The sequence below is a fragment of the Ailuropoda melanoleuca genome, chromosome 5 (genome assembly GCF_002007445.2).
Source record: "Ailuropoda melanoleuca isolate Jingjing chromosome 5, ASM200744v2, whole genome shotgun sequence".
In the NCBI taxonomy this organism is placed as follows: domain Eukaryota; kingdom Metazoa; phylum Chordata; class Mammalia; order Carnivora; family Ursidae; genus Ailuropoda; species Ailuropoda melanoleuca.
In genome coordinates, this window is record NC_048222.1 from 69,626,624 (window position 1) to 69,654,120 (window position 27,497).

Here is a 27,497-nt window from a genome sequence, read left to right on the forward strand (position 1 = left end):
AAGGTTGCCTTGGACACAGGCTGTGCCAGGAGTTCCAATGTTTAAAGCCAAAGTCACCTACATTCGCTTTCTCATTATCTATTACATTTTTGGCAGAATTAAAAATATATTGATTCCTGAAGTTAGCTACTAAATGGTCATCATGAGAGATAGATTAAATATGGAAAACCAAAACATAATAGAATAATAGATACTAGATTTGAGAGAGTTATTTTAATTCATTGAAAAGTTAAGTGCTTGTAAAGCATTTTCATGAAAGATAGGGCCTTGAGTGTTTTAAGATTTGGTATTAGACTATTAAGGCCATAGGTGGTTGTCTGCATTTTTATTTTGACCCCTAAGAACAAGAAATAAAGTTTGTTATTAAGGAGGGCACATATTGCATGGTGCACTGGGTATTATACGCAAGTAATGAATCATGGAGCTTTACATCAAAAACTAGGGATGTACTGTATAGTGACTAACATAATATAAAAAAAAAAGAAATAAAGTTTGTTGGCACCACTTAAAAAGCACAGGTAGGTTACAAGGATACAGAGGTAAGGCCCAGGTATAATTAATCAAAACCTAAAACATGTTTAATTGCTCAAATGTTCATGGGGAGTTTTGAGAACATGGAGCATGCTTCTCTAAGTTGAAGGACCTGTGGGCTTAGTGGAGTCAGAATCCAGTTTTAGAGGAAGAGAGATTTATCTGGATTCTGCTTTTTCAGCCTGGAATTCTCTCTTCTCTGCTTTCCTAGCTCCTACCTCACACCCTCCATGGTTCTGTGCCAGTTCTACTCTCCCTCAGTTTTACAAGATGCCCATCCTTTCCAAAAGCCCCAAGCTTCCAGGACCACAATAGAGGATTGTTGCAGCAACATACAGAACTGTGACCAAAGGCAAATTTCACCAACTATCCCCCTGTATACCAACTATGCGCCACCACTTGTCCTTGATATTGAGGATATATCAGTGACAAAAAACAGACTAAAATCTCTGCCCTCAGACATCGTAGTGAATCAGTCACCAACAACAGTTTGCTAATGGGTAGGGCACATAGCAATTTCTGTTTCTAGTAATATGAACTGCATGCAAACAAAGTGAGTCATTACCTTCCATAGTAACATGCTGTACTCCAATGTTTCTTTTTAGTAACACCAGGACAGTATAGTGTCCTTCCTCGTGCTTTCCATGTGAAACACACATGTGCACACACACACAAAGGAAGAGAGAGCTTTTAGGTTTCTACCCCAAAACACACTTTTATCAAAAGAAACTAAAAACAAAATTCAGAAATCAAAAGCACAATATTAGCACAATAAACTTACACAGTTCTTTCTCATGGTATTGGCCTTGAACTGAATGGCTAGGGAATTACATTAAATCCAATGCATTAAAACAGTAAAATAAAAACAGCTTTTGGCTGGCTACAATTCAGGAATTTCTATGGAAGGGGAAAATTATATATAAAACTAGTAAAATATTAAGAATTTTAAAACTTTAGTTAGTAAAGTTAGGCACAGAAAAGAGTGTACTATTTTGTGGTTATTTTTCCTACATTTTTTTTTAAGGCTACATGAAGGAAGACTTCAAGTTGATTTAAGTCAAACACAAATGATAAAAGCTTGAAATAAAAAATGCCCATTTCAAGTTCCTGAGCTCTGATGTTAAATATGGGGGGCATTTTAAGGCTTAGCATGGCGAGTGGTAAGTGGTATCAGAGGAAAATCCTTGGGGTGAGGGAAACAGAAAATCTACTCTAGAAGAGACTTATGTCGATTATATTCCATAGGGGGCTGTTAGACACATTCAGCTGAAGAGTTCCCCTAAAGCCAAATTTCTGGGCTTGAATCAGACACTGTACATAAATGGCCCTGGTATGGAGATTTATATATATATATAATCAAAGGTGTTTTCATTCTTTACCCTTTGTTTGGGAATTCAGCTGATTTAATTACTACATCTAAATCATTCGTCTTAGTGACTGTATTTATCCAAAGGAAAAAATCCATATCCAGAGTGCTCAAAAAACTTGGCTGGGCAACTAGGTATTAGGAGTAAAACCGTAGGCCTTAAATGCCTGGTACGCGGCTCAGAACGTTACCTCAGAAGAAGGTAGCTCACAGGTGGACTGACCCACACCAATGCGCTTTGCGTCTGTGCCTACACAGGGTTTATGCATCAAAAGCTGATTAGAACATTACGCTGAGAAGGAAGCCCATCACAAAGAACTGCGTACTGTATAATTCCATTTATACGAAACGTCCAGAATAAGCAAATGGAGAGAGACAGAAAGTAGATCGCGGTTGCCTGGGGCTGGGGGAGGAGGGAAGGATGGAGAGATGGAGGGCGTGATGAAGTTTCTTTTTGGGGTAATGAAAATGTTCTAAAATTGTTTGTGGTGATGGTTGCACGACTCTGTGAACACACCAAAAATCATTAAATTGTACATTTTAAATGGGTGGATTATGTGGAATGTGATTCTATATCAAGCCGCTTTTAAAAAAGCTAATTAGAAACTGAGTCTTAAACAGGAACCATAATGAGCCNAGAGGAAGAAGGGAAAAATTTTTTTTTTTTTTTTTTTTTTTTTTTTTTTTTTTGCAAGGTAGAGTGATTTTTCAACTCTTAGATGTGACTATGTCTTCAACAGTTATCTTTATTAAACCATGGATCTGAAGTGGGAAATGAGTTTGCAATATACTTGTGCTTGAGAAATCAAACACATTTGTCTTCAAAAGGTACCAGTAAATGTTATCAAAGTAAAAGACCCATTAAATAAATAATTAGACTTAAGACAAATGCTACCAAGACAAAGAATTTGCTAACTTTGAAAAAAATTTCAAGCAAAAGCTTTGGTATCTTCTTGTGGTATAATGCTTGCGTGTATGAGCATAACTGCAGTACTTACATACCATCAACACCACGACTTCAGAAAATCGTCTTTCTTGAAGTACTCTTCATCTGAAGATACATTTATTTCTTTGTTTTCCATACCCTTTACTGACTGGGAAAGTTATTAAATGCGTGTCTGCTCTTAGATTCTTGATATATAAAATTTCATGAGGACTAAATGAAATGTACATAAAAAGCCCTTTGTATATTGGGCAGTAAACTGCTGTCTGCAATATTCTTTACCCGCGTGAAATACTCAAACACTGCTAAGCCCAGCTAGATAACATATTGCACGTGGCTTTACTCCTTTCATTTCCAGTAACAAGGAAACAATAACAACCATCCCACAAACTCTCTGAATTACGTTGACATTCCTAATATTTATGTGCTTAGTAAATAAATCATTATGTTATAAATACCTTAATCCCTTTCACAGTCAAACCATCTTTTACAAATTGCTTAGGCTCACTTTTTCTATTTCTCACTCACAGTGCACTTCCAAACCCACTGAAATTCACCTGACCCCTATGATGACATGGAGAAAATGCTCTCAAGTCACCAAGGAACCCATCCTACCGGCAGTACCCTTTTGTGATTTTTTTGCTTTTTAATCTCATCTTGGCTCACTGCCCAGCACCCAGCAGGATTCCACTCTGTTGAACACTTGCCCTTCTTGAAATACTTTGTCCCCTAGCTCTGTGCCTCCACCCCCCGCTCCTGGCTTTCCTCCTACCTCTGACCATTCTGTCTCCTTTGCAGCCTCATCCTTCTGTATTCAACCATTAAATGTGAAAGTTCCTTACCATTTCTTTTCTTCTCATGCTATCCTCTCTACTTTGAGAAAATCTCAGGCAGGTAAACGCAGCAGTAACCACCACCAGGATTGCGTCTCCCAAGGTGACACGTCTAGACCATCATTTCACCTCCAAAAGAGCTCTTGAATCTGTCACTCCCCACCAGGCTGCCTCAGGACCTTCTTACCTGGTCTTCCCACATCTACCCTTGTCTCCTTTTGATTTGTTCCTCACAGTGAAGTCAGTGATCTTTATAAAATACACATCGGAGTATACCAATCCCCTGCTTAAGCCTGCCAGTGGCTTCCATTACTCCTACAGATTGGTCCTTCCAAGGCCCTTCATGGGCTGGCTCACTCTATGTCCTGGCCACACTCTGTGCTCTGGCCACACTCTGTGCTCTATCCACATAGTCCTCTCCCAGTTCCTCAAACACGATCAGTTCCCTCCCACCATCAGTGTGTTCCTTCACTAATGACATTCTCTTCTACCCCTAGTACCAAGCCTAGTTAGTGGTCAGTCATTGTTTTGATCTCAGCTCAAAGGTCACTTCATCAGTACTTCTTTTCAACCCTCCACTCTATACTAATGAGGTCTCTTCTGTTATAGTCTCGTAGCACTGTATACGTTATACTTCTCCTTTGTAATTATAACTCTCATGATTGACCATCACTCTTGTTAGGCAGAAAGAGGGTATTTTGCATATTATTCTCTCCCCAGCATCTACTATAATGTCTAGCCCATAGAAGCTACTCAATGAGTATTTGCTAAATAAATGAATACATTACCAGATGAGTGGAGGGAGGTCTTATACACTACATATGCAGTACAGATCTTAGCACCTTGATAGCATTTGGATCTAGTATCACACATACATACCCAGACATGTATATATACGCAGACACATGAAAAATATATTATCTTTATGTGTAAATATATAATTCATGTAGATGGATGTAGGGGCTAGAGAAAACACAAGTAAACTGGATATCATGCCATTTTCATTTACATTCCCTCATTCAGATATGAGATACGGGTGTTTTTAAATCTCAAAAGTTAAATTCAGAATTCTTAGACAGGAAATAGTTGTTATTAGAAACAAAAATCTTTGATTAATTCTTGGGGTTAAGCATCCCACCACCCCCAGATGAGGGCTTGGGTGGGTGTTAGAGATTCTGGCTTCAGGGAAATGGGATGCTGTCTTTCATAACAAAGGAAGAAGAGTTTGGGTCTCTTTCAGAAGGACAGATGGATACAGAGAAAGGATAGAAAGAAAGGAATAAAGGAATTGGTGACGTCTGGCCTCTGGGGCACCCCCATAGTTTCAGTAAAGCCTCCTGAACTCACAGTGTTTGCTGTGAGCATGGGCTGTGACTACCAAAGAAGGGGCTGAGTTTTACACTGAGTTTGGACCTCGCACAGAACAAAGACCACTTACAAGGAGGTAGAGATGCCCCCATGCACCCCTCCGATCCTCTTTCTGTCAAATCTTGCAGATAGCTTTGTTTTCTACAGAGATGGGATTTTGAAGTAAATTGTTCTTAGATCACAGGAGACAGGGTGGTTTCTAGCCCTACTATGCATACACACGGGTTACACAAATATGCATGCATTCAAAATATTGAGTATCTGCACTAGGGCACTGTGCTAAATGTTGAGAGGCAAACTATTTAACCAGACGTATTGGTCATCTCTCCTCTAAAAATGTTCATAAGAATCTAGAAACAGAGACGGACAAGGGAATCAACAAATTGTAATACAGTGCAGTGTCATGGGACCCTGGGTAGGGGCTTTCAACTCAGATTGGGGTTGGGAGGTGGTGGCCAGGGAAAGTTCTCCAAAATAGATAACTTATGAGTTCAATTGCAAGGGTCAGAAGGAGTTAGCCAGCCAGCCAAGGAGAATGAAGGAGGAGGGAAGTAATTTCAGAAAGAGGGATTATGATGAGTAAAAGTAAAGCATGATAGCAGTGCATAGGTCCCTTGGGATAAGTTAAGTAGTAATAGATTGTATAACTGGACCTCAGGGACATAGAGCTGTTCTTCTTTCCAGATCTTCAGTGTCCTGTGGCTAGGTGTTGATTCAAAGGAACTGGATTCAAGGAACTGGATTCAAAGGAGCTGGAACTACCCTGATTGGGGAAATGAGGTCACAAGGTACCAAAGAAGTAGGGGAGGGCTGTCATTTTAAATACAGTGGTCAGGAAAAGTCTGTGAGGATATTTGGCTAGAGACTTGACCAGAGTAAGGGAGAGAGCCATGAGTAAGTTTGAGGGAAACCAAGAGTGTTACTTAGGACATGTTAAGTCTGAGATGTTAATTAGGTACTCACACTATATATAAAAGCCTATAGCTTAGGCTGCATGGCTGGGATAGAAGAATGTAGCCGGAGAGGGGGTTGCAGGACAAATGCTGGGGCACACAGGCAGTGGAGGAGAGGCCAGCAAAGGATGGAGATGAGCAGCTGGATAGAAAAGCAGGGGTGTGAAATCACATGATCTGAGAGGATCCCAGCATTGCAAGAAAAAAAAGAGTAGTCATCTCTGTGCAGTACTGTTGAAAGGTCAAGTAGAAGACAGAGACGTGACCACTGATTCTAGCAACATGGAGGTCTCTGGTCTTCTCTAAAGCAGTTTCAGGACCCGGAGGATGGAAGGAGGAAGCCAAATTGGGGAGGGGAGAGGTAAGTAGAGACAGGTTCTATAGCCACTTGTTTAAGAAGTGAAGCTAGCAAAAGAATAGCACAATGAAGAAAATCCTTCCATCCAAGAAGACATTGTCCAGAGCTACTCTGATCAAGAGTGGGTGCCCCTTTCCCCAGAGGAATGTTATGTAAAAATAAACCCACCAGGAAGCTTGAGCCCAGGGGTGTCCCATGATGCTGATTCACTTCACAGAGGGAGGCTGCCCAAGATCAAATTTACCTTACTGTCCCATGATCATGAGTCTTCTCCATGAAAAAATTTAAGCAGAAGTGACAGGGCCAAGTGAGGACATGCCAACATGCTTTAGGACTTTTGGAAAGACTTTGTGAAGCTGGGCCACTGACCACAGCCTTTGCACGGAATTGTCTAAAGCACTATTCAAAAGTACCTCCTGTCAAACATCACGGCTGAGTCAGAATTTGCACTGCGATGGTTATGTGGTTATAGACGCAGCCTTGGTCTGTGAAACATCAGTATGAAAAATATTCATTAATCACCTACCCATGACTAGGTCTAAATATAGATGGATTGGGCATGACTTGATTTATAGGGTGTTAAGCGATCCATCCGTTTATTTAAAAATACCCCTTCCCAGGATTCCCATGAAAATCATCACCATCAGAAGCTTTCCCTTGAACTGAAGATGTTAACTCCAGAAGATCTCTTCAGACATGAATATATATTAGTTAAAAAAGAAAACACTATCAAAGAAGAATTCATTAACACCTTGGTACAAATTTATTTCTCAGACTGGATTGAAAAGGCTAGGGATTTCAAGCAATAGACGGGGGAAGTTGTGTTATATGGAAAAGGCACATTCAGCAAGGTTCTGATCTCCAGGTAGACTGTATTAATGGGAAGCCTCAGGCAAGCAGCCCCAAACACAAAGTTCCTGAGCATCTGAAGGACAAGGGAACTCATCTTGGGGAGGAGAGCAGCAAGTCCCTCCTAAAAAGTATCATGAAGCTAACACACATAAATAATTGTGAAAAACATTTACCAAAAAAAAAAAGTAGGAAAAAAGTCATTCATGATACCTTGACCAAGAACAGTTACCGTTTAATACTTGGATACCTTTTGTTAAGTGTCTTGGCCTCTGTATCACACACTCCTATCCATAATTTTACAAGGGCTGCCTTTATACATTATTTTTTATTTTTTATTTTTTTAAAGATTTTATTTATTTATTCAACAGAGATAGAGACAGCCAGCGAGAGAGGGAACACAAGCAGGGGGGAGTGGGAGAGGAAGAAACAGGCTCCCAGAGGAAGAGCCTGATGTGGGGCGATCCCATAACGCCGGGATCACGCCCTGAGCCGAAGGCAGACGCTTAACCGCTGTGCCACCCAGGCGCCCCTATACGTTATTTTTAAACACTTTTATTTGATACAGAAATTTATGTACCTTTATCCTATTAAAGATATCACACATACTTTCTCATATTATTTCGCAGAACTCACAAGCGCTGTTTGACAGCCATATCAAATTTCATTGAGTGGATGTACCTTAGTTTATCTATTAGTGCCCCTAGAGTGGAACAGTAAAGTCCCTTCTACCTTATTCTTAAAGTCCATCAGGCTTTAGGTCACATCGGTGCCCATAAAAACTTACTCTGTTTAAGACTGCTTGTTTAGGATAGATTTGAAAAGTGGAATTACAGGTAAAACAGGAAGAACATTGTTAGGGTTCTTTTTTTTTTTTAATTTTTTTTATTATATTATGTTAGTCACCATACAGTACATGCCCGGTTTCCGATGTAAAGTTCCATGATTCATTAGCTGCGTATAACACCCAGTGCACCATGCAGTACGTGCCCTCCTTACTACCCATCACTGGTCTATCCCATTCCCCCACCCCCTCCCCTCTGAGCCCCTCAGTTTGTTTCTCATAGTCCATAGTCTCTCATGTTTCATTCCCCCTTCTGATTACCCCCCCTTTCTTTATCACGTTGTTAGGGTTCTTGATACACATGGTACCAAACTGCTTTTGGTACACCACAGATTGTACCAAAATGGGAGAGATGAAGGAGAGAGATTTTTGAAAGTAAAATTGTGCCTTCTGTCTGCTTTGCACAGGTGGCTGGCTACACGTAAGCTAGAATCGTGCCCGTCCCTGTAATGCAGTGGCTATGGTCTCTGCATTTGAAGTGATTGCACCCTAGAATGGAAAACAGTGAGATGACCATCCATGCTTTGAGGGAGTTTACTCAAAGGTGACAGTAACTGGTGACATACAAAAGTTGATACAAAATAATCTGGGAGTAACCACAACATAAGGTGAGGTTTGGGGCCTGTGCATGAAAGCCGCCTTTCTGAAAAGCCATCCATGCCCCATTTAATTTGAATGTAAGTTACACTATTCCCAACACCAATGGAGTTATCTGAATGGTGGTGGGGGAGAATCTACAGGCATTTTTACATTAAACACTCAGATTTCTGAGATATACATTTATTTATTTATTATAAACACCTTATTTAAAGAGGCTCAGACTTGCAAAGCAACAGTATCAAATGGTCTGGACACATGATTAAGATCCAAGCCATTTCTGGAGAAGAGAGAGAGAACCTACATTTTCAGACAACCAATCAAGTAGTGAAAATTAAGAGGTTCCTGGTAGAATCAGGGCAAAGACCCACTGGGTAGTATGCCTTATTCTCACAGAAATCCTATCTGCGGTCAAGCAATACATCCTGCCCATTGCTCAAATCAGGAAAATGGTTTCCCCATAGAAATGCTTAAATAAAAAACAAACAAAAAATCCAAACACCTCCTCTGGAATCATAGCGCTTATACATGGTACTTTTTACTAAAATTAAGTGACAGATTATCTCACACATATAAATTTGAGGGCAACAGGCCTGCCTCTGTGCGATTCAAGGAAATCAGTAAGCGGAAGAGGGAGCAATGCTGATCTTAGGACTATTTCCTTCCAGCAGTGCAATCGCTGGCTACAAAGAGACCAGTGATTAAGATACATAAGCCCCATTAGCAGAAAGCAACCTGTCTCCACATGGCTCTACCAGGACAGCTGCAAGCCTTCCGCAAAGTCTCTGACCCCTGGGCCCATGTTCCCTTTTCAGCCTCTATGGGTTAGTCACATTAACCGTAATTTTCTGCTCCGGGGAGTGTTTACATCTAGATAAACCATGAAGAAATTAGGAAAAAAAAAAAAGATGGAAAGTCCTAAGGAGAAGAAAGAAAAGGATGGAAAGTTATTTTAAAACACACGACCTAAACCGGCGGTTGGATTCTGGTATCTATTCTTGGCTACAGGCATCATTGGCAAAGCATGAAACTGGCAGTGACTGCTAATCAGTTTGCCACTGTTTTCAGATTTAATGCAATATTTGGCTCAGACGTTTCAAAAAAAAAAATCCCCTATTCCAGCTAAAATATTTACACAGTCCTATGTGTCTCACTTAATGCCTGTTAAGCAATCGTCTTTTAAAACTCCACAGACACTTGTAAATCTGTCGGGAGAATTGTGGCCTATAAACAAGGCTTCACATAAAGAGGGCTGCATTGTCAGTTTGCTGGGAGTCAGGACTTCTTAGGATGTGTTTGAAAATAAAGCCGAAAATCAGAAATAGTTTCGAGTGGGTAACAGAGTGGCCGATAGACTGGCTGGCGGGATGCTGTTAGTGGTATTAACGGGAAGCCACCAGACACTGACCTCAGCTATTTAAAGTCCTGCTCTCCTGTAAACCTGTCATTGATCCTACCTCTCTGCTGAGTTATGGCACAGGGAAAGTTACTGGTCCAGCAGCCCTGGTAGTCTGCATCCCAGGGCCTGGTGGGTTAGAGAAGGTGAGTTGCTGAGGTCTGCGACGGGAGGCTGTTGTTCCTTGGTTATGTGGGTACGTAGGAGTGCGTCAGGAAGGAAGGGGGAAATTTAGAGGAAAAGGGGAAATTCTGGGCAGGGCTGAAGTGGGGGGAAAAGGAGACGGCAGAAATCATGAGGAAGAACCAGGGAGAGGCTACATATTACGGATTCTGAAATGCGTATTAAACTCCCTAAAGTCTTCAGTCCCAGTGTCAATAAACCTATGTCTTCAGCCCTGATGTCATGGAAAGGCAAGGGAGGCCTACGTGAAGCCAGTGCCTGCTGGCCTGGGGAGCCCCGGGAACTTGTTCGTGTTTTCCAGATGACTCAGGTACTTGTGACAGGACTGTGCTCAATTGTTTAGTTATTCCTATTAGATTAGCTGCCTTTTTAGTTTTACTATGTATCACTGATTTCAACAAAGCCATTGATTGCGGTTCACAATTAACTGTATAATAGCTTTAAGCAAGAAAAAGAATATGTTAAAAGTATATACCAGTTTAACAACTCAGCCCCAGCTTAAATCACTCCATTTGGGGGAAGGGTCGGTGGTTAGGGGAAAGATGTGTCCTGGACGGAGAAAACAAATGAGGTATTTGTAGTTTCCAGGTCTCAGGCCTTGAACAGGAGGTAGCAAAGATCTGTTGCTTCTCTGTGTGATATGACAATCAGGAAGGGCTTTGCAAATATTTTCGTAAATCTGCCCAACAGCTGCAGGGCAAACTGTGCTAACCTTCTCTACCCCTGTCAGACCAGCAAGTTCTAACCACTGTTCTGAGGGACAGATCCCTGTTCTTGAGAGAAGAGAAATCAACTAAGTAGGAATACATTTCTCCCCTAGAAAATGAGGGTAACACTTGCTCTTAAAATGTGTTTATAAATGACTTGATTATTTCAGTTAGTTTATTTAAAATTAGCAGCTAACTTAGGGCTTTGAGTAAATATTTGCTAAACAAATGAACTGATTGAAAAGGTCAAACAAGGCCCTCCTCATATTTTGGAGGTTTTTTTATTTTTTGTTTTTTGGTTTTTTTTTTTGATACCTGGAAATTTGACAGCGTTTTAAAAGTACGTCAGAATAGTCAAGGAAAACATTGTAAAACAACAGTCAAATTAGCAGTTTTACCCCATTAGCCATTATAGATTTTCCCTGGCTTTCCTCTTTCTGTAAGTTGTGGCATAGGGAAAGTTACTGGGTTAATGCTGCCTGGTTGTCTACGCAGAGTCGGACACATTGCTTTCTAGCTCTGTACCCAATAATTCCTTGAAAATTAGATCAAGTTCTCAACGTGTATGATTGATAACAAATGGCCCTTAACGGCCAAAGGTGTCTTGGATCTTAGTCTGCCTTATGTGTCTCGTTTTATTCCTTACAAGAATTCTCTGAGCTCAGTCCTGCTATTACCCCTTTGGTTAGGTAAGGATGAGTAAAGTTTCACAGATACTGTGGCCGAGTCAGAATCTGAACCCAGGGATGTCAGACCCACTGGCCTTGTGCTATCCAGCCTCCATCCCCAACCACCTGCAGGGAAGTTCTAGAAACATTGCGAAGTATCCATGATAGTTAAGGAACAAGGCAATGAAAGCTGAAAATCACCCAGGGCCACCAGTGGGACCCCTTCGTTGGAAATGGAGAAACAAAAGGCCAGGGGAGGTTAGCCGGAGGTTATGTTAAGTGGCACAGAGAAGACCCAGAGCAGGGCTGCGGACTCTCAGGCAGGTCGCTGGCCTCTCCGTGGGTACCTAAAGAGTAGAGTCACAGTCCATGACCTCTATCCATTCTTAGACCTGTGCTGAGGCCAAGAATTCTGGGAAGAAATCTGGAAGAGATAAGGACATTGGCAAAAACTCCAATCCCCTTCGCTGGGACTAAAGAGGTCTCCCCCCAGCCTCACTCATTTTGCTGTCTGACATGAAAGGAATCCATTTGTGGACTGTGAATCTTCCACAGGGTCCAAGATACACAATTTACTTGGGCAGGAAAATATTTTGATATTCACAAAACCACCCACAAATCTCTTTCTGTGAAGAAATGTTTTGACCTGACACAAGTTTATGGTTAATGTAGCATCAGCTCTGGCTTGGTAATCAAAAGACCCAAATTCCATGCCGGCCATTCTGCTTCCTATCTTGGAGACCCATCTTCTCTGCTACATCGGCCTGCCCTCAGGGCTTCAAAGGATGACACTACATACACAGGCGGGGTATCACCATTACCACTACACTAATACCTTTTCCTTTTCTTTCAAATGGGAATGTAAAAGGCACTTCATTAATGGACTTGCCAAATCAATGCTACTTTCTATTCCTCCTACCCGATTCCCACAGCACGCTGAAAGCTTGCAGCTGAGAGGCCAGTCTCTGGCTTCCCTGAGCCATTTTCCCCACAATTGAGTAGAATCCTGATCAAGAACAGTTGTGTTTTTTCCAAGCCTGTTTATGCAAGTTGTTCTTTTTATTGTAATTACACAGTTGAAAAAAAATTTTTTTTCGTTTTTAAGTAATCTCTATACCCAGCGTGGGGCTTGAACTCGCAACCTTGAGATCAAGAGTTGCATTGCTCTCCTGACTGAGCGAGTCAGGCACCCCTGTAATTACATAATTTAATTGCTTGATGGTACACTGTAGCAATATGAGTGTGAAAAAGCATTATTTCTGCAAATTTAAGTAGAAGCAGTGAAAATATTGGTGTTAACTATAGCTGAGAGGATAGTGGAGACGAGGGAGAATGGCAACTCTGTGCAATGTGGTACTTGGGATTGGGTCCTGGAACAGAAAGAGAACATTAGTGGAAAAACTCATGAAATCCAAAGAGATACTAGAATTTAGTTAATTGAAATGTATCAGTGCCAGTTTCTTAGTTTTGATGAATGCATCACAACAATGTAAGATGTTATCATAACAGTGACACTGGGGAAACTGGATAAAGGCTCTATGAGCACTCTCTGCACTATCTTTGCAACTTTTTTGTAAACCTAACGTTATTCCAAACTAAAAATAAAAGTTCATTCTTAAAAAGGTGTGGGAATGATGCTATATTTAACTTGTTTTAAATTAAAGATTAAAGGATTCAAGTATCAAACTTTTTTCATGAACCGACCACACTGGATAATGATTACTTCCAGGTGGTATCAATGCCGGGATTTTTGAGGCATGGTGTAATTCAAGAGCAGATCCTTGAGAGCCATTTAGAAAGAGAATACCTGAGATCCAAACCTGATATAATTTTACAGTTGATTTTTATATCCTATATCCTGTCAATGGCCAGAATTCCAGAGAATCTTAGCTGTTCAATTAACAAAGTCTAGGGGAGAAACCAGTAACCCCTACTGAATAAGGAGAACTGTAGAAGGCACTGAAATAGCAGTCTTAGAAACTCAGAGTGGAAATTCACTTTCAAAATCATCTAGCACAAACCCCTTCCCAATGGCACCTACCCTACCCACCTACGGTAACACAGTCTTCCAATCAGAAATGGGGAAGGCACCCGCTACCTCTCACAGCCATGAGTTCCCCCTTCGTACAGTTTAACAATACATCTCCCTAATGCTGCTACCTATTTATGCTCATTTTGATATCTTTGCCCATCAGGAAATGATCTAATTTTGCACTAATTGCAAGAAGTTGAGTCTCTTCTACCTTTTATCAATTTGCTCAATCATCCACTCAACTCTGTGGCAGGTACGGACAGACACAGTAGGTATAAACACTAAAAACGTCATTAGAGCTCTGCCTTCATGGAGCAGGGGTAGAGGGAGGGGGGAAACATTTACAAATAAACAGAAAATAACAGCACTATCAAAATGGGGAGTCCTAATGCCGAGTCACTATTCACAGTGGCTGCTATAGACTGGGGGAGCAGGAAGGCCCAAGGCATGGGGACATCTAAAATAAGGGCATTCTGGGCAGAGGGAAGAGCTACAGCAAAGGTCCTAAAGCAGAAACAAGCATATTGGGTTGGAACACACAGGCCTGTGAGAGTGGGGTGTAGTGGCAGGAGAGGAGACGGCAAAGGTAGAAGTGGTCAAACCATGGAGGAACTTGGAAGGCACAGTGACGGGTTTTGAGGTTGGATTTTATTCCCAGATCTTTGAATATGAAACAAAGTGGCCTGACTTGTCTAATGAGCAGAGGCTGGATTAAAGGGGGGCTAGCGTGGAAGCAGGGGCTCCAGTGAGAGACGGTGCTGGTTTGGGCTAGAAATGTTCCATGAATACGGAGAGCACTGAACGGACGCAAGGCCCGTCTTGAAAGAATCAACAAGATTTGCTCTTGGACTAGATATCAGAAATGAGGGCATAAAGGGAATCAGGAAAAGTATTATACATTTAAAAAAGATTTTATTTATTTGTGAGAGAGAGAGCAAGAGCATCAGCGGGGGGGCTGAGGGGGTCAGATGGGGGTGGAGGGAGAGGGACAAACAGACTCCCCGCTCATCAGGGAGCCTGAGGCGGGACTCAATCCCAGGACCCTGAGATCATGACCTGAGCTGAAGGCAGATGCTTATTGGACTGAGCCACCCAGGCACCCCACATTTTGCTGATATTCTGTGAAGGGATCTCCTTCATATGACCCTGGCCCCTCCTCTCAAACAATCAGCAAGGCAGACAGTGACACCTGCCTTTCTACATGAGGACACGGAGGTTTGGAGGGATGGGGGGGATGGGAGGGACGACGACAAGCCAAGGATCACACGGCTTGTGGAGCAAGGATCTGAACTCAGGGCTTGTGACTCAGACTGTTCCGTGCCAGTAGCTTTTATTTCAGTGTTTTACGTTTCTTGTCAGAGAAAGAGAAACAAAATAAATTCTATCAACTGTGCTGATTTATAAATAAAAGGGTAGAAGCAGAGGGAGAGCTGAGAGGAGGACCCTGGGCGGGACATAACTCATCCTTCCCACCTAGAGATGTCACAACCATGGCTTCAAAGGAAAACGCAAACTTCTTTTCCATTAATTAAACGAATGAATCAGGTTTCAGTTTCCGCATCCTCTCTCCTTTCTGTACGCCTTGTCTTTGAAGGCACCCCGTTCGGGAAATGGGTGACCTTTACCCACCACGCCGCACTTAATTGAATGCTTTGCATCAAAAGTCACCACGCTGATCAACATTTTACACCCACTGCCTTCCTGAAGTACTTATCCCAGTCCCTCGTGTCTGTTTTGTTGAAATCACTTTACAAAAATAAATCATATCAAAGTTTTTCTTTTATTATTTCTAAAACTTTGCTTGCAAAACTAAATATTTTTAACACCATGGCAACACGGTCAGGACTCTGGCTAATGTATCCAGCCCCCTTCCAGAGTTCAGGCTTCGCACACCACTGCCTCGGACAAATGGGCCGCGAAGGAGGAAAGAGCTAATAAATTAGGCATGGTCAATAATCATTCAAGTCATGTCTTCTGGTGCTTCCTTAAAGGTGATAAATTAGCCACGCAGTCCTAATGGCTAATTCCCCCCCCCCCCCGACCCCTACTTGGGCACACCAAGACGCATTGAGCAAACTGCGAATTGCACGGCTTCTGAATGAGTTTAAAGAAAACCTCCCACACTTCCCCAAGTACTTCCTCAGACATCTGCTCCTCTGACCCTTCCAGTATCCCGGAGCATCCCGGAGCATCCCGGAGCATCCCGGAGCGGGGCCAGGCTGGGGTGACCAGCTGCAGTGTTTCAGCTGAGGCTCACAGAGGTTAAGTGACCTGTCAGAGCTGCAATGGCTTATCCCATGGTCCGTAAGACGCAGAACAAAATGTTGAAACTGCATCAGCTGAATCCCAAGCTGGGACTACTTTCCACACACCAGCTTCTGCCACTGAGAACTCACCAATGCTTTGGGGGGTGGTGTTGTGTGTTATATTTAACAAAGTTACACCTGAGCAGAGTTAAAAGAACACATGTGTCCTATGTGCTCCAGGCAAAGCAGTTCCCCATTTCCACCCACAAATTTCACCCCATTCTTCCTTCGCAGAGGCGGCCACTTGTGCCAATTTGACCTGATTACGTCAGCACTTAATTGCACGTCTCTAACGAGCTCCTATTGGCACGCTTGGATTTTTGTTTCTTTCTGTAGTATGGATGATATAGTTCCCGTCCTTCCCCCACACCCACCACACGAGCCCCCTCCCAGTACAGCATACCACGGTTTGACCACACTAGCACCCTGCGCGAACACCAGTGCGACTGCAAACGGCAGCTCCCGGTCCCAGCCGATTCGTAAATTCTAACTTGCCTTTCCTAAACATCCTCCTTAAACTCCCTAACTCTCGCCCTCGTAATATTTTTTTTCTGATTTCCTGTTTTCTATGTGCTTATCACTAAATGAACTGCAAACATGTCGCTAGTCGTGTAATTCTTGTCAAAACATTCAGGATACATCAGACACATGAATTTCATATCCCTCAAGGATCTTCTCCGGGGTTCTTTTGACCTAATCCAATCTAGACTGTTTGCTTTCTGTGCCTGGCTATCATCCTAGGCTGCCTATCCTGGAGCATCTCTTCACCTCCCTTCTCCGTTGGATCTGTAATTTCCTGTCACCTTTGTCTTCCTATTTCATGATAAAGCACATTCTCTAGTAGCATCCAGAGGATGGCTGCATGGGAGAGAAGTGTTTTGTTTAAAGATTTTATTTTTTTATTCGACAGAGAGAGAGACAGCCAGCGAGAGAGGGAACACAAGCAGGGGGAGTGGGAGAGGAAGAAGCAGGCTCATAGTGGAGCAACCTGATGTGGGGCTCGATCCCATAACGCTGGGATCACGCCCTGAGCCGAAGGCAGACGCGTAACCGCTGTGCCACCCAGGCGCCCCGGGAGAGAAGTTTTTTGATAAATTACATGTTTGAAAACACTTTTCATTTGCCTTCATATTTGATTGATAATTCGGTGAATATCAAATTCTGGGTTGGGAATAATTTTCCTTCAGCATTCTGGTCCATTTCTAGCTTCTAGCGCTGCTGTTGAAAAGTCTGAAGCGATGCTGCTTCCTGATTCTGGGTGATTTGCTTCCACATCTCAATCCTCTACCCCATCTCCTTCTAGAAGCGTAGAAGCTTTTCTTCTTGTCCTGAGTATTCTGAAATGTTCTAACAATGGTATGGATCTATTTTATTCCATTGTGCTGGAATCTCTTTGGGCCTTCTATTTATTTTTTACTTTTTTAGAGATTTTATTTGAGAGAGAGTGGCATGAATGGGGCAGGGTGGGGGAAGAGAGGCAGAGAGAAACAGACTCCCCACTGAGCAGGGAGCCCAAAATGGGGGTCGATGCCAGGACCCCAAGATCATGACCTGAGCCAAAGGCAGCCACTTAACCAATTGAGCCACCCAGGTGCCCCTCTTTGGGTTTTTTAAAATTAGAAACTTGTGTCCACCATTTTGAGAAATTTTCTTGAACGATTTCATTGATTTACTTATGTATGACTATATATGAATGTTTATGTATGTACATGTATGAATTTACATACAAATTTGTGGTATGTATGAATCGTGTGGTAAAAACCAGATTGCTTAGCACCTTTCTCCACTCCTGGATTAGAATTCCACTTTGTTGTTTGGTGGATTCATTTACTTGTTCATCTATTTCTTTAGCTCTTGAAATTTTGTGGTTATTTCTCTTCCATTCTGTGCTCTTGACTTTATGCTTTCAAAGAATTCTCTTTACTATCTTTAAAATAATTTTCAGGAGGAACTGACATCCTACCTGAGTGTTCAATTCAAATGAACGTTCAACTGGACATCTTTCTCAGAAGTCCTCCAAAAGTTTTTCAAAGTCTTTTTTATCCCCTCACCAGAGCCATACTGCTTATGGACCACGTTCAATGAGTAAAGAAAACATTCATGGGCGCCTGGATGGCTCAGTCAGCTGGGTGTCCGACTCTTGATTTCAGCTCAGGTCATGATCTCAGGGTTGTGAGATGGAGCCCCACGTCGAGCTCTGCGCTGTGTGTGGAACCTGCTTACGATTCTCTTTCTCCCTCTTCCTCTGCCCCCTCCCTTCCACTCCTCCCCTCTCTCCCTTCCCTCTCTAAAAAAAACAAAAGCAAAAACAAAAAAGAACATTCATTCTCATGGTGAAATCTAGTTTTTCTTTTCTTTTCTTTTTCTCTTAAAGAACACTTATACTCTTGTGAAGAGAAAGCTATTCGGTAGAATCATTTATCTTGCAGTCAGGGCTGGTGCAGAGCATAGAAGCAACCGTCTGCTCTGCTCTGTGACTTGACAGGTCTTGGAAGGTTCCCTTAATTTCTCATCTATGCTAGAACAGCATTACATGTAATTTCCACAAACGAAGAATCAAAACCATGTGGGTTGTCTTGCGTGGCCATGTAAACTTCTGCTATTTATCTGGCTACCCACATCAGAGTAGTGTGCTTACCTTCGGAGTCATAAAGGAATAGAACATAGTCCAGGCAATGTTCAGAGAGAGACTGAGACAGAGACAGAGAGAATGTGTCAGAGAGACCAAAAGAAACTGATACAGAGGTGGTAGGAGGATAGAGATTGCCACAGGTAGATTAGTTGAGTGTTATGGGTAGAGACCAAAAAAAGCCTAAAGCCAATCCAATTATTACATGTAATCCCTTTAGAAAATGAACTAGAAAAATAAGTGGGGCTTACTCTTCAAGCTCTCTCATTCGAGATCTTATTGTTAGTGCCTGAGGGGCGGGCCTATGAACAGTTGAAGAATAAAGCATGGGGCAGTGCAAAGAGTATAAACCTGCTTCTGATCTCAGCTTCATAATAGTAGCAAAGTTGCTTCAACTTCCTTACAGTCAAAATGCAGATAGTACTTACCTGGAAGTAGTTTTAAGAAACAGAAATGATGTGAGCAAATTTGCACGTATTTAGTAAGCTCATTAAAAAGCAACCATAGTCATTAGTGATGGTGGAAATGGATATGCCCTGTACCTTGGAACAAACTGTGCCTAGGTCCACTGTCTATCCTTGAAGGGAAAATTTTATCCCTGAGATTGTTTAGAATTGCCAGTGCAGGGGCACTTGGGTGGCTCAGCTGTTAAGCGTCTGCATTTGGCTCAGGTCATGATCCCAGGGTCCTGGGATCGAGCCCCGCATCGGGCTCCCTGCTTCTCCCTCTCCCACTCCCCCTGCTTGTGTTCCCTCTCTCGCTTGTTCCCTCTCTCGCTGTCTGTCAAATAAATAAAATCTTAAAAAAAAAAAAAGAATTGCCAGTGCATAACAGTAATAAAAAGGGAACCAACTTTTAGTTGCCTTTCTTACTGCTTTTAAACTCTCTATAGACATACCAGATAAAAGACAGGACACCAAGTTAAATTTGAGATAAACAAGGAATCTTTTTTTTTTTTTTTGTCTAAGTGTATCCTGTGCAATATTTGAGACATACTCCTGCTAAAAAGGAAAAAAAAAATCTTGTTTATCTGAAATTCAGTTTAACTGGGCCTATTGCATTTTCTTTAAAATATCTGGCAACTCCAAGGATACCCCCATACCGCCTGCACTGGGGGAAGAACTGTAGCCATTATAGCCCCGTCCCCTGACTCTGTCTATTGCAAATTCAAAGGAATAGTCATTACAGACCTTCTTTAAATCATCTTCTTTGCTTCCTGAGATGAGCTCAGTAGGCAATTACTTTCCTTAAATTCTGATTTGGGCTCGGTAGTACTAACTGACTGAGTGTGTGCCAAAGGCCCTACTTTCATCCAAGCAGTGGACAGATACGTAGATTCCTGACTGAGGAGGAACCAACATGCTTGTGAGAAAGATGGAGTCAGAGGGGATGGTGGCGACTGAAACTTGCACTGAAGAACTGGATGGTGAAGTCAGGACAGGATCCTTCCCAGTGCCCCCAATAATGCCCACTGCACTGTCCATCAATAGATTGGCCAGTTATTAGCATTTCTCCTTACTTTTCACAGTCACGTCTTGATTAACTACAGTATTAAGAAGAGGAATGGACACCCCCACACCACCCCAAATCCAAATGTGAAAAATAAAAAACCTCGGTCAAGGGCAAGAAGAAGGGCAGTTCTGCTGATTAGCCCTCCTGCCTTCTCTCCTGCCACCTCTCACTTCATTACTGGGGATGCCAGCTCTCCTGCAGGCAGCTTCCTTTCCTTATGCCATCAGTGCTCAGAGCCTCAAATGCTGTCTCACACACCTCACCGTCCAGCACCTCACAGATATTAGCTCATCAATGCATTTGCCCAAACAGCTGATTTGTTCATTATATTAAATGAGCTAAATGGCAAAGAAGAGAATTGTTTCCATCTTGCAGGAGAAACAATAGGTAGTCTATTGCTTACCACGTAGTTTCAAACAGGAAACGTTTTCTAGCATGTAAATAGTATAGCTGACTCACTGATTGTTAGCAATAATATATTAACTTTGAAAGAAAAACTATGGCTAATCCTTAACCTTACTAATCTACCTACCTATAACTGAGAGTTGACTATAACTTACGTTTTAAATCTAGTTTTAATTGTAAAAATGTCACGTACATATCCAAATAGCTAAACGATTGCCTCTGTATCAGTCTCTGCCCAGGGCCATGAGAAACTGCCAGGTAAAAACGTCCTCGTTGTCTGCTTTTATGCGTAGAGGTGTGTGGTTCCTTCCCTAATTCCTCTTCTTCTAGCTGATCATACTGGTACTGACTGTATGCTTCTAAATAATATGAGTATTAATTTTGAGGTGGGCCTGTAAGAGGGACTGGAGCTAAATGAATTGAATTCGATCTGCCTTCTATGTCTGGAAGACATATTGACCCTAGTTTGGGAAATTTACGAACAACAACAAAACCCTACAACAAAAAGCCCCTCTCTTTCTTGAACTGTTACTTTCATGTGTGTATGAATTAATTTTCTCCTGTACTCTATATTTTGAGGTAGAAGGTTCAGGTCCTAGTGTTGTACAAAACAGAGGTTCATCATGATGGCTCTGAGCTCCATCAGAATAAGGACATCGGGATTGAAAATGCGTAAAGGTGTGACAGTTTGGAATGTAAAGTTAGTTTGGAAATATTACTACTATTCAAACTTAGAATGAAGATTTTTAACAGTTACTGAAGGCCTGGACGGTGCATTTTACACAGCATATCATTTAGAGAAAGCTTAAAAACAGTTAACGTTTTAGGATAAATATTTATAGGATAAACATTTATAGAGTGATAACAGATATCAAAAAGTCAACAGAGGCTCTTGCCTTTCCTAAACTGCTGTATTCCCAAATATTTCTAAATGGTTCAAAAGAAAAGACACATTCAAATACATATTCTTAAATATTTAGAGAAAAGGACATCATGAGAATTATCTTAACACACACACACACACACACACACACACACACACACACACACACACACATTTCAGCCAACATTCTCAAAGAAGTTTGAATATCTTACACTGAGGGCTAACTACCGATTACATTTTCCCGATTTATCTATGGGATAACAGGGCTACTCATGCATCATTTTCAAGGCAAGACTAAGTATATAGCTAGTTGATGAAATGGCTTACTTTTAATGACAAGGGCTACTGAGCTACTACTGTTAGCAGGTCAGAGTGATTTAATTTTGTTCTTCAACTTTTCAGAACATGCTGACTTCTCTACAGCTATCTGAAGAGTTCCTGTCTCATTTTCCAGCAACCAAAAATTAATTCAGCTTTCCTCCTTTCAAAGCCACAATGAACTTTTCATAATAAAATACTACCACAGGATCATATCAAATCAATACGGATTTGGGGTAGGCGATGCCAGAGTAATTCTGAATGACACTAAGGTTATTCATTTTGGCTTCCAGGCATCAAGGCATCAGAGAGGATTTGGCCCATTCTATTTGTTTCCATGGAGAACAAATCCGGGGGGGGGGCAGTGTAGCTGGGATAACTGAGAGCAATATTAAAGGGCATAGGTCATAATTGTGCATCGCAGCTCCTCCTATGTTACCCTGTGGTAACCGTTGAACCAACAATGGTGTTCTTTATATTCAAAATGGGATAGAAATATCAACACCCCTTCTTAAACTATATCTCACAGACTGCATGTTCTGCAACACATTACTAAGTACTCGGTGAAAGAATACTAAAGAAAAACCAATGTTTTAGGTTGTAAGTTGAGAAATGCTTTGAACAGGGTTTAACTGTTTTTGTTTTTTCACCTCAGGACTTCCCAGAGCCTTTAAACAAGCTCAGGTGCACCGTGAATTTCTAGGGCATGGTTTTAGTAGGGAGCAGCTCTATGTTTATTTGGCTCGGGACTCTTTGTCAGAGAGCACCAACTTGCATTTCATGCCATACTGGTGAGTGCCCCTACTTGAGAAATGGTGCATCTTCTGGCCTCAGCAATGGGGTGTGCGTGTGACTGGTTTAACTGGCACAATCAAGAAGGACACACTGCACAGTACATTTGTTCTTATTGCTACTCTAACAAATCATCACAGACTTAAGTGGCTTCAAACAACACAAATGTATTACCTCATAGTTCTGTGTGTGAGAAGTCTAACACGGGTCTTCTGGGCTGAAATCTAGGTGTGTTGACAGGGCTGCATTCCCTGCCGGGGGCTCCAGGGAAGAATCTGCTCCTTGCCCTTTCCAGTTTTAGAGGCTTCCCACGTTCCTTGGTCCATTGCCCACTTCCTCCGTCTGCAAAGCCCGTAACACTGCATCTCTCTGATCGTTCTACTGTACTATCTCCCGCTGGCCACAGACAAGGAAAATTCCCAGTTTTTAAAGATTCATTTTAAAGATCCATGTGATTAGATTAGACCCACTTGGGTAGTCCAAGATAATCTCCCCATCTCTACATCGGCAAAGTTCCATTTTGCCACGTAAGGTAATGTATTTCAGGGATTAGGGTCTGGACATTCTTGGGAGCCATTGTTTTGCCTACCACATATGGGTCGGTAAAAAATACCTTGAGAGCTCTGCCAGCAAACAAGGTCAAAGAATAAGAAAGAGAGAAACTCTTCCTATTTTCCTAACTATTACTTATCATGGTATCAGGGGAGTTAATATTATTATCTCATTAAGAGAAATAGAACAGTAAACAAAATACAGAACATGTTCCCAAGCACCAGGAATTTGGTTCTGTCTCCACGAGGTAGGAAAGAGAGCACAAGTGCTCCGGGAATCAGATTCTCCACAAACTCATCCAGCAGGCCTCTCAGCGATATGGGTCTGATTTGACAAGGTGTGCATTTTCCAGGAATAGGTACCACCCCTAATCAGCTTTGCTGAAGTTTTCTTTGCTAACAGACTATGCATTCATTACCTCCTCTGACACAGGCACTGTAATTGTCCCACTTGACAGGTAAGAGAATGAACCCTCTTTATGGTTTTGTTATCTGACGAGACCTTGCTTCTACCAAACCAGTAAAAAGGACATCATCGGACACCAAAGCCCGAGTTCCTAAGCCTACAGAATAACTTTGTTCACTTTTGTGTGTGCACCTGTCGATTCACTTTTATGATCCATCTCTCCCATATGTCGTCCCTTCCCTATCCCCAGCCCAAAGTAAATTCTTTCCTGTCTCCCTCTGATCTGAGGGTCTACACATGTGGCTCTAAGTGTGCGTGTGTGTGTGTGGGGGGCATATGTGTGCACTCAGGAACCCTCTTTCTGTTCCTGGTACCTTCATGAGGCTTTATGCCTTGAACACCTAACTTTCGGTTTTGACCTACGATCAGATATGGAGACCTCTGGGTCACAGGCAGGAGGCATCACAAGTGCATACCTCAGAGTCCTATCTAGCTTCAAAGTGTGGCTAGGTCATCACCTGGAACTTGGCAAGTTATGAGAGCACCACGAACTTCAGTTTCCTCCTCCTGTGAGAGACTGATAATATCTGCCTTGGAGTGTCATCGTTAAGATGAAAAGAGAGGATTATGTACAACGCCTGACAGATAATAATCGCACAATAAAGTGTAGCTGATCTATTATCATCAGCTACCTGTTCTGTCTGCCTACATAGAAGTGCTCTGCAAAGTTCTTGTTTCTGTGAAAGATGCTTACCGGCAACGTCTGTCTGTATCAGTGACGCCTGCACAACCAACAACTCTCGCTTAATTCACATCTTATTGCTAAGGTGTGGTTCAAACCAGTTTTCTTCTCAAGGGCTGTGCCTGCCTGGAGAAAGGGGCCTGAGACGTCTTGAAATTTGCTAATCACATCTGGTTTAGCTTTAGACATTTTCTGGGGTTTTGCCAGCAGCCACGACATTTTAATGGCTACAATAAACCTCAAAGCCTCATCAAATCTTTGCTGTATGTGTGAAAATTATGTCCTCTTCAATTAAACATTCAATCTAGGCTCACACCAAGGCCTTATGGAAAAGGACGTGGAACCTGAATGGGAAGGGAGATGAAACGGACCGCCACGACTCTGGCCATCTTGCCAGATGGCATTTAGGAGAAAAAGAAATTCATTAGAGAACCAACGGTCTGTATTTTCTTTAAATATTTACTAGGTACCTTTCATGTGTTAAAAACACTGGTATCTCTAAAGATTAGCAGGGCATTTTTGTTTAAATACCCAATGTGGGGGGCAGAGTCCCACCTCTCCCCCTCGCCTTGTGGTACCGCATATCTTTCGGTGAAGTCCAGTCCAAAGAAGAAAAACAATTGCGGCAATGTTTGGTTTTCCCTCATTTTAAGGTAGGTCCTCCAGCTTCAGAAGTTCTTGCAGTTCCTTAAAACTGACTAAGGACAAGGGTCAGTGGAGTACTGAGGGAAATGGAATGGCACCTGGGATCCCCCTGCAGAAAATAAGGTGCACCGAAGTGGGGAACTTTGGGGGAACACCTGCCTCTCTACTGTCCTCCCAATTCACTCTTGTCATCCCTTGGTTATGAATCACCAACCACTTGCAGACATCAAAGGGAGGTGGCCCAGACAGGATGCCTGAGAGAGGCAGCCCCTGGAATGAAGGCAGGAGAAGAGGGAAGATCACATGTACATCAGGTCTCTGCTCAAAAAACTACATGGGAGGGCAAAAGGCCCAGAGGCCAAAGGGGTTGTGTATTCAGGGACGGCTGCAGCGTGAACCAGCATGGCTCTTCTCGGCCCTGGCGAACACTGTAGCCAGACAGAGGACTGGACTGGCGCTAATTCTGCCATTGGAGAGTGACAGAAAAGACTGCCACGGATGGCTCACATGGTTTTATTACAGTAAGAATCAAGCCCCTAGTCTTAGACTAGGATAAAACTGTCGGTGTTTTAGGAGCGGGAAAAGAATAACCATGGTTTCATAGATCATATCCCTAAATGGAGCATCCACTTGGTTGAATGCACACTCTTAACCACAACAACGGGAGGGAGAAAAAAAAATCCACATGTTCCTTTAAAAATAATTTACAAGGTAGAAATATTCGCTTGTAACCGCTCTCCTTATTTAAGCAAGTTTTATGCCCAGAGTAAAACTAAATCTCCCTGCCACCAGGAGATCTGTCCGACTTCACTTCCCTTTCCAGGCTGTTCTCCGTTTAAGACTTGGGTTTCTGAGCACTCTTTCACAATAAACATTTTTAAAATGTTTATTTTATGTCTTAGTGTAAAAATATTCCTGGTTCAAGCTCTTCATTTCCTCAAGCTCTCCTTTTGGCACTCTGTGCTCCATTTCCACATTAACACGCTCCCTAAATCCTCCACGGAGCTCTGCAATTGGAGTTATACAAGCTCCATCGCGAGTATTTATATACTTGGATAAGGAGATGTCTCCACAGCGAAAACACTAGACTCGAGCAATGCCAAAGGAAAATTCCTGCTCAACAGAGACATAGTTTCACCTTTTAAAAAAAGCCAAAGAGGGCTTTCAGCATTTTGTTGTGAATAATTAAAAATGTAAATTAAACTAAAATAGAACGTTTACGATGGGTCCTGCCATCTTTATTAGACTCGTATACATAAACCAAATATATAGGGGCGTGTGTGTGCGTGGGAGTATGTGTGTGCACGTGTGCGATATGTGTAAGGCAGCAGAGTCAACTAGCTTAGAAACTGCATGGGTTCTGATCAGATAGGCCTGACGAGAGCCCCAGTAAATGCGCCTCTCACGGGCTGTGTGAACCTAATTTCTCTAAACCTCGTTTACCTCATCTGCAAAATGGAGTCAGTCTAGTTCCTGCTTAACAGGGTTGTTGTAATAATTATATGAGACAACAGTAAGTATTCAATAGAGGGTTGCTGCTATTATTATTACGATGACGTGTTATATGTTGGAAAATGTAGGTGTAAAAGATGTAGATATAAAAAGTACAAATTAACACTAATAAAAGAAAGGGAGACGCAAATACAGTGCCTCCAGATAGAACATAAGAGATGGAAAGTTTCATGAGAGCTGCAATGTCCTATAACTGAGCTCTGCACCAATTCCATTCCATGAACCAGACATAAATCTCTTTCAATCATTAAAAAAAAAAAAAAAAGCTTAACTATTATCATAATAACAGAACAGTTCCTATTACCTTCCAGTTGTCTCTTCAGTTTTCTCAAATCTTTTATGAGGTCTTCAAACTTGACTTGGGAAGCCAGAAAGAAATCTTGTGGTTCAGGCAGAGGGAAAATACTCTTTTCTGTTCCTGCTTCCTAAAAGACACGGTTAACAAAAGTACATTATATTTCCCAATTGTCACTTTCAATTGAAATTCCAAAGCATCTTTTACTGGATGTGCAAATAAGAATCAGAGAAACGCTCCTCTGCTGTTCCTAAATTTGGACTGGTTACTCAGAAATGCTTTTGTGTCTTCTATAATATCACTTTGGTATTACTGCCACTGAGGTTGGCTCTGGCTCTGGCACAGGTTTCCTTCTATTTTGCCTCATGAACCAAAGAGAAAATTGTCAGGTATGGCCCGATCTTGGACACCCTACTCCCACGGAAAAAGGCACAGGAGGGACACATGAAAGTACTTAAATTTCAAGTCCCTATTTGAGTTGCACATGGGAGCAATTAGCTAACTCATCTTTGGGGTGTGCCAATGGGTGTGAATCGGAAGGTTCTGGACCAGACAGCACCGCACTGGAAGAATCACCCTCCCTTACGCTGTTACCTACCTGCTGCTGCAGCTGAAAGCTCCAGGGGGTGTCTGTGTGATAGCAAATTCTTCACGTATTTGTAAGGATTTTCCAAATGTTGTTTGGCTTCTCTTAGTAGACACTTGCTGAGGGCATGGTTGGCCATAGTTTTGGACAAGCTTCCCCACTATGCCTAGTAGAGGATCTAAGCTGGGAAATCACTTGAGGGACACAAGCTTTGGGCACATTGAAAGATAAGCTGGGCCTCAAATATCTTTTCCAGTCCAGCCTGCTTTCTCCCTGAGTTGTTTAAC

At 42.2% G+C, this 27,497-nt stretch overlaps 1 protein-coding gene across 6 annotated transcripts in view; it reads right to left on the bottom strand.

Annotated features, from left to right (window-relative positions):
- FMN1 (formin 1) overlaps positions 1–27,497 on the bottom strand; it is a 412,618-nt gene that overhangs the window by 99,743 nt on the left and 285,378 nt on the right. For all 6 annotated transcript variants that reach the window (XM_034661208.1, XM_034661207.1, XM_034661209.1 and 3 more), the window contains one exon: positions 26,634–26,754. In XM_034661208.1, the coding sequence (XP_034517099.1) occupies positions 26,634–26,754 (121 nt within the window). The remainder of the gene's footprint in view (positions 1–26,633; positions 26,755–27,497) is intronic.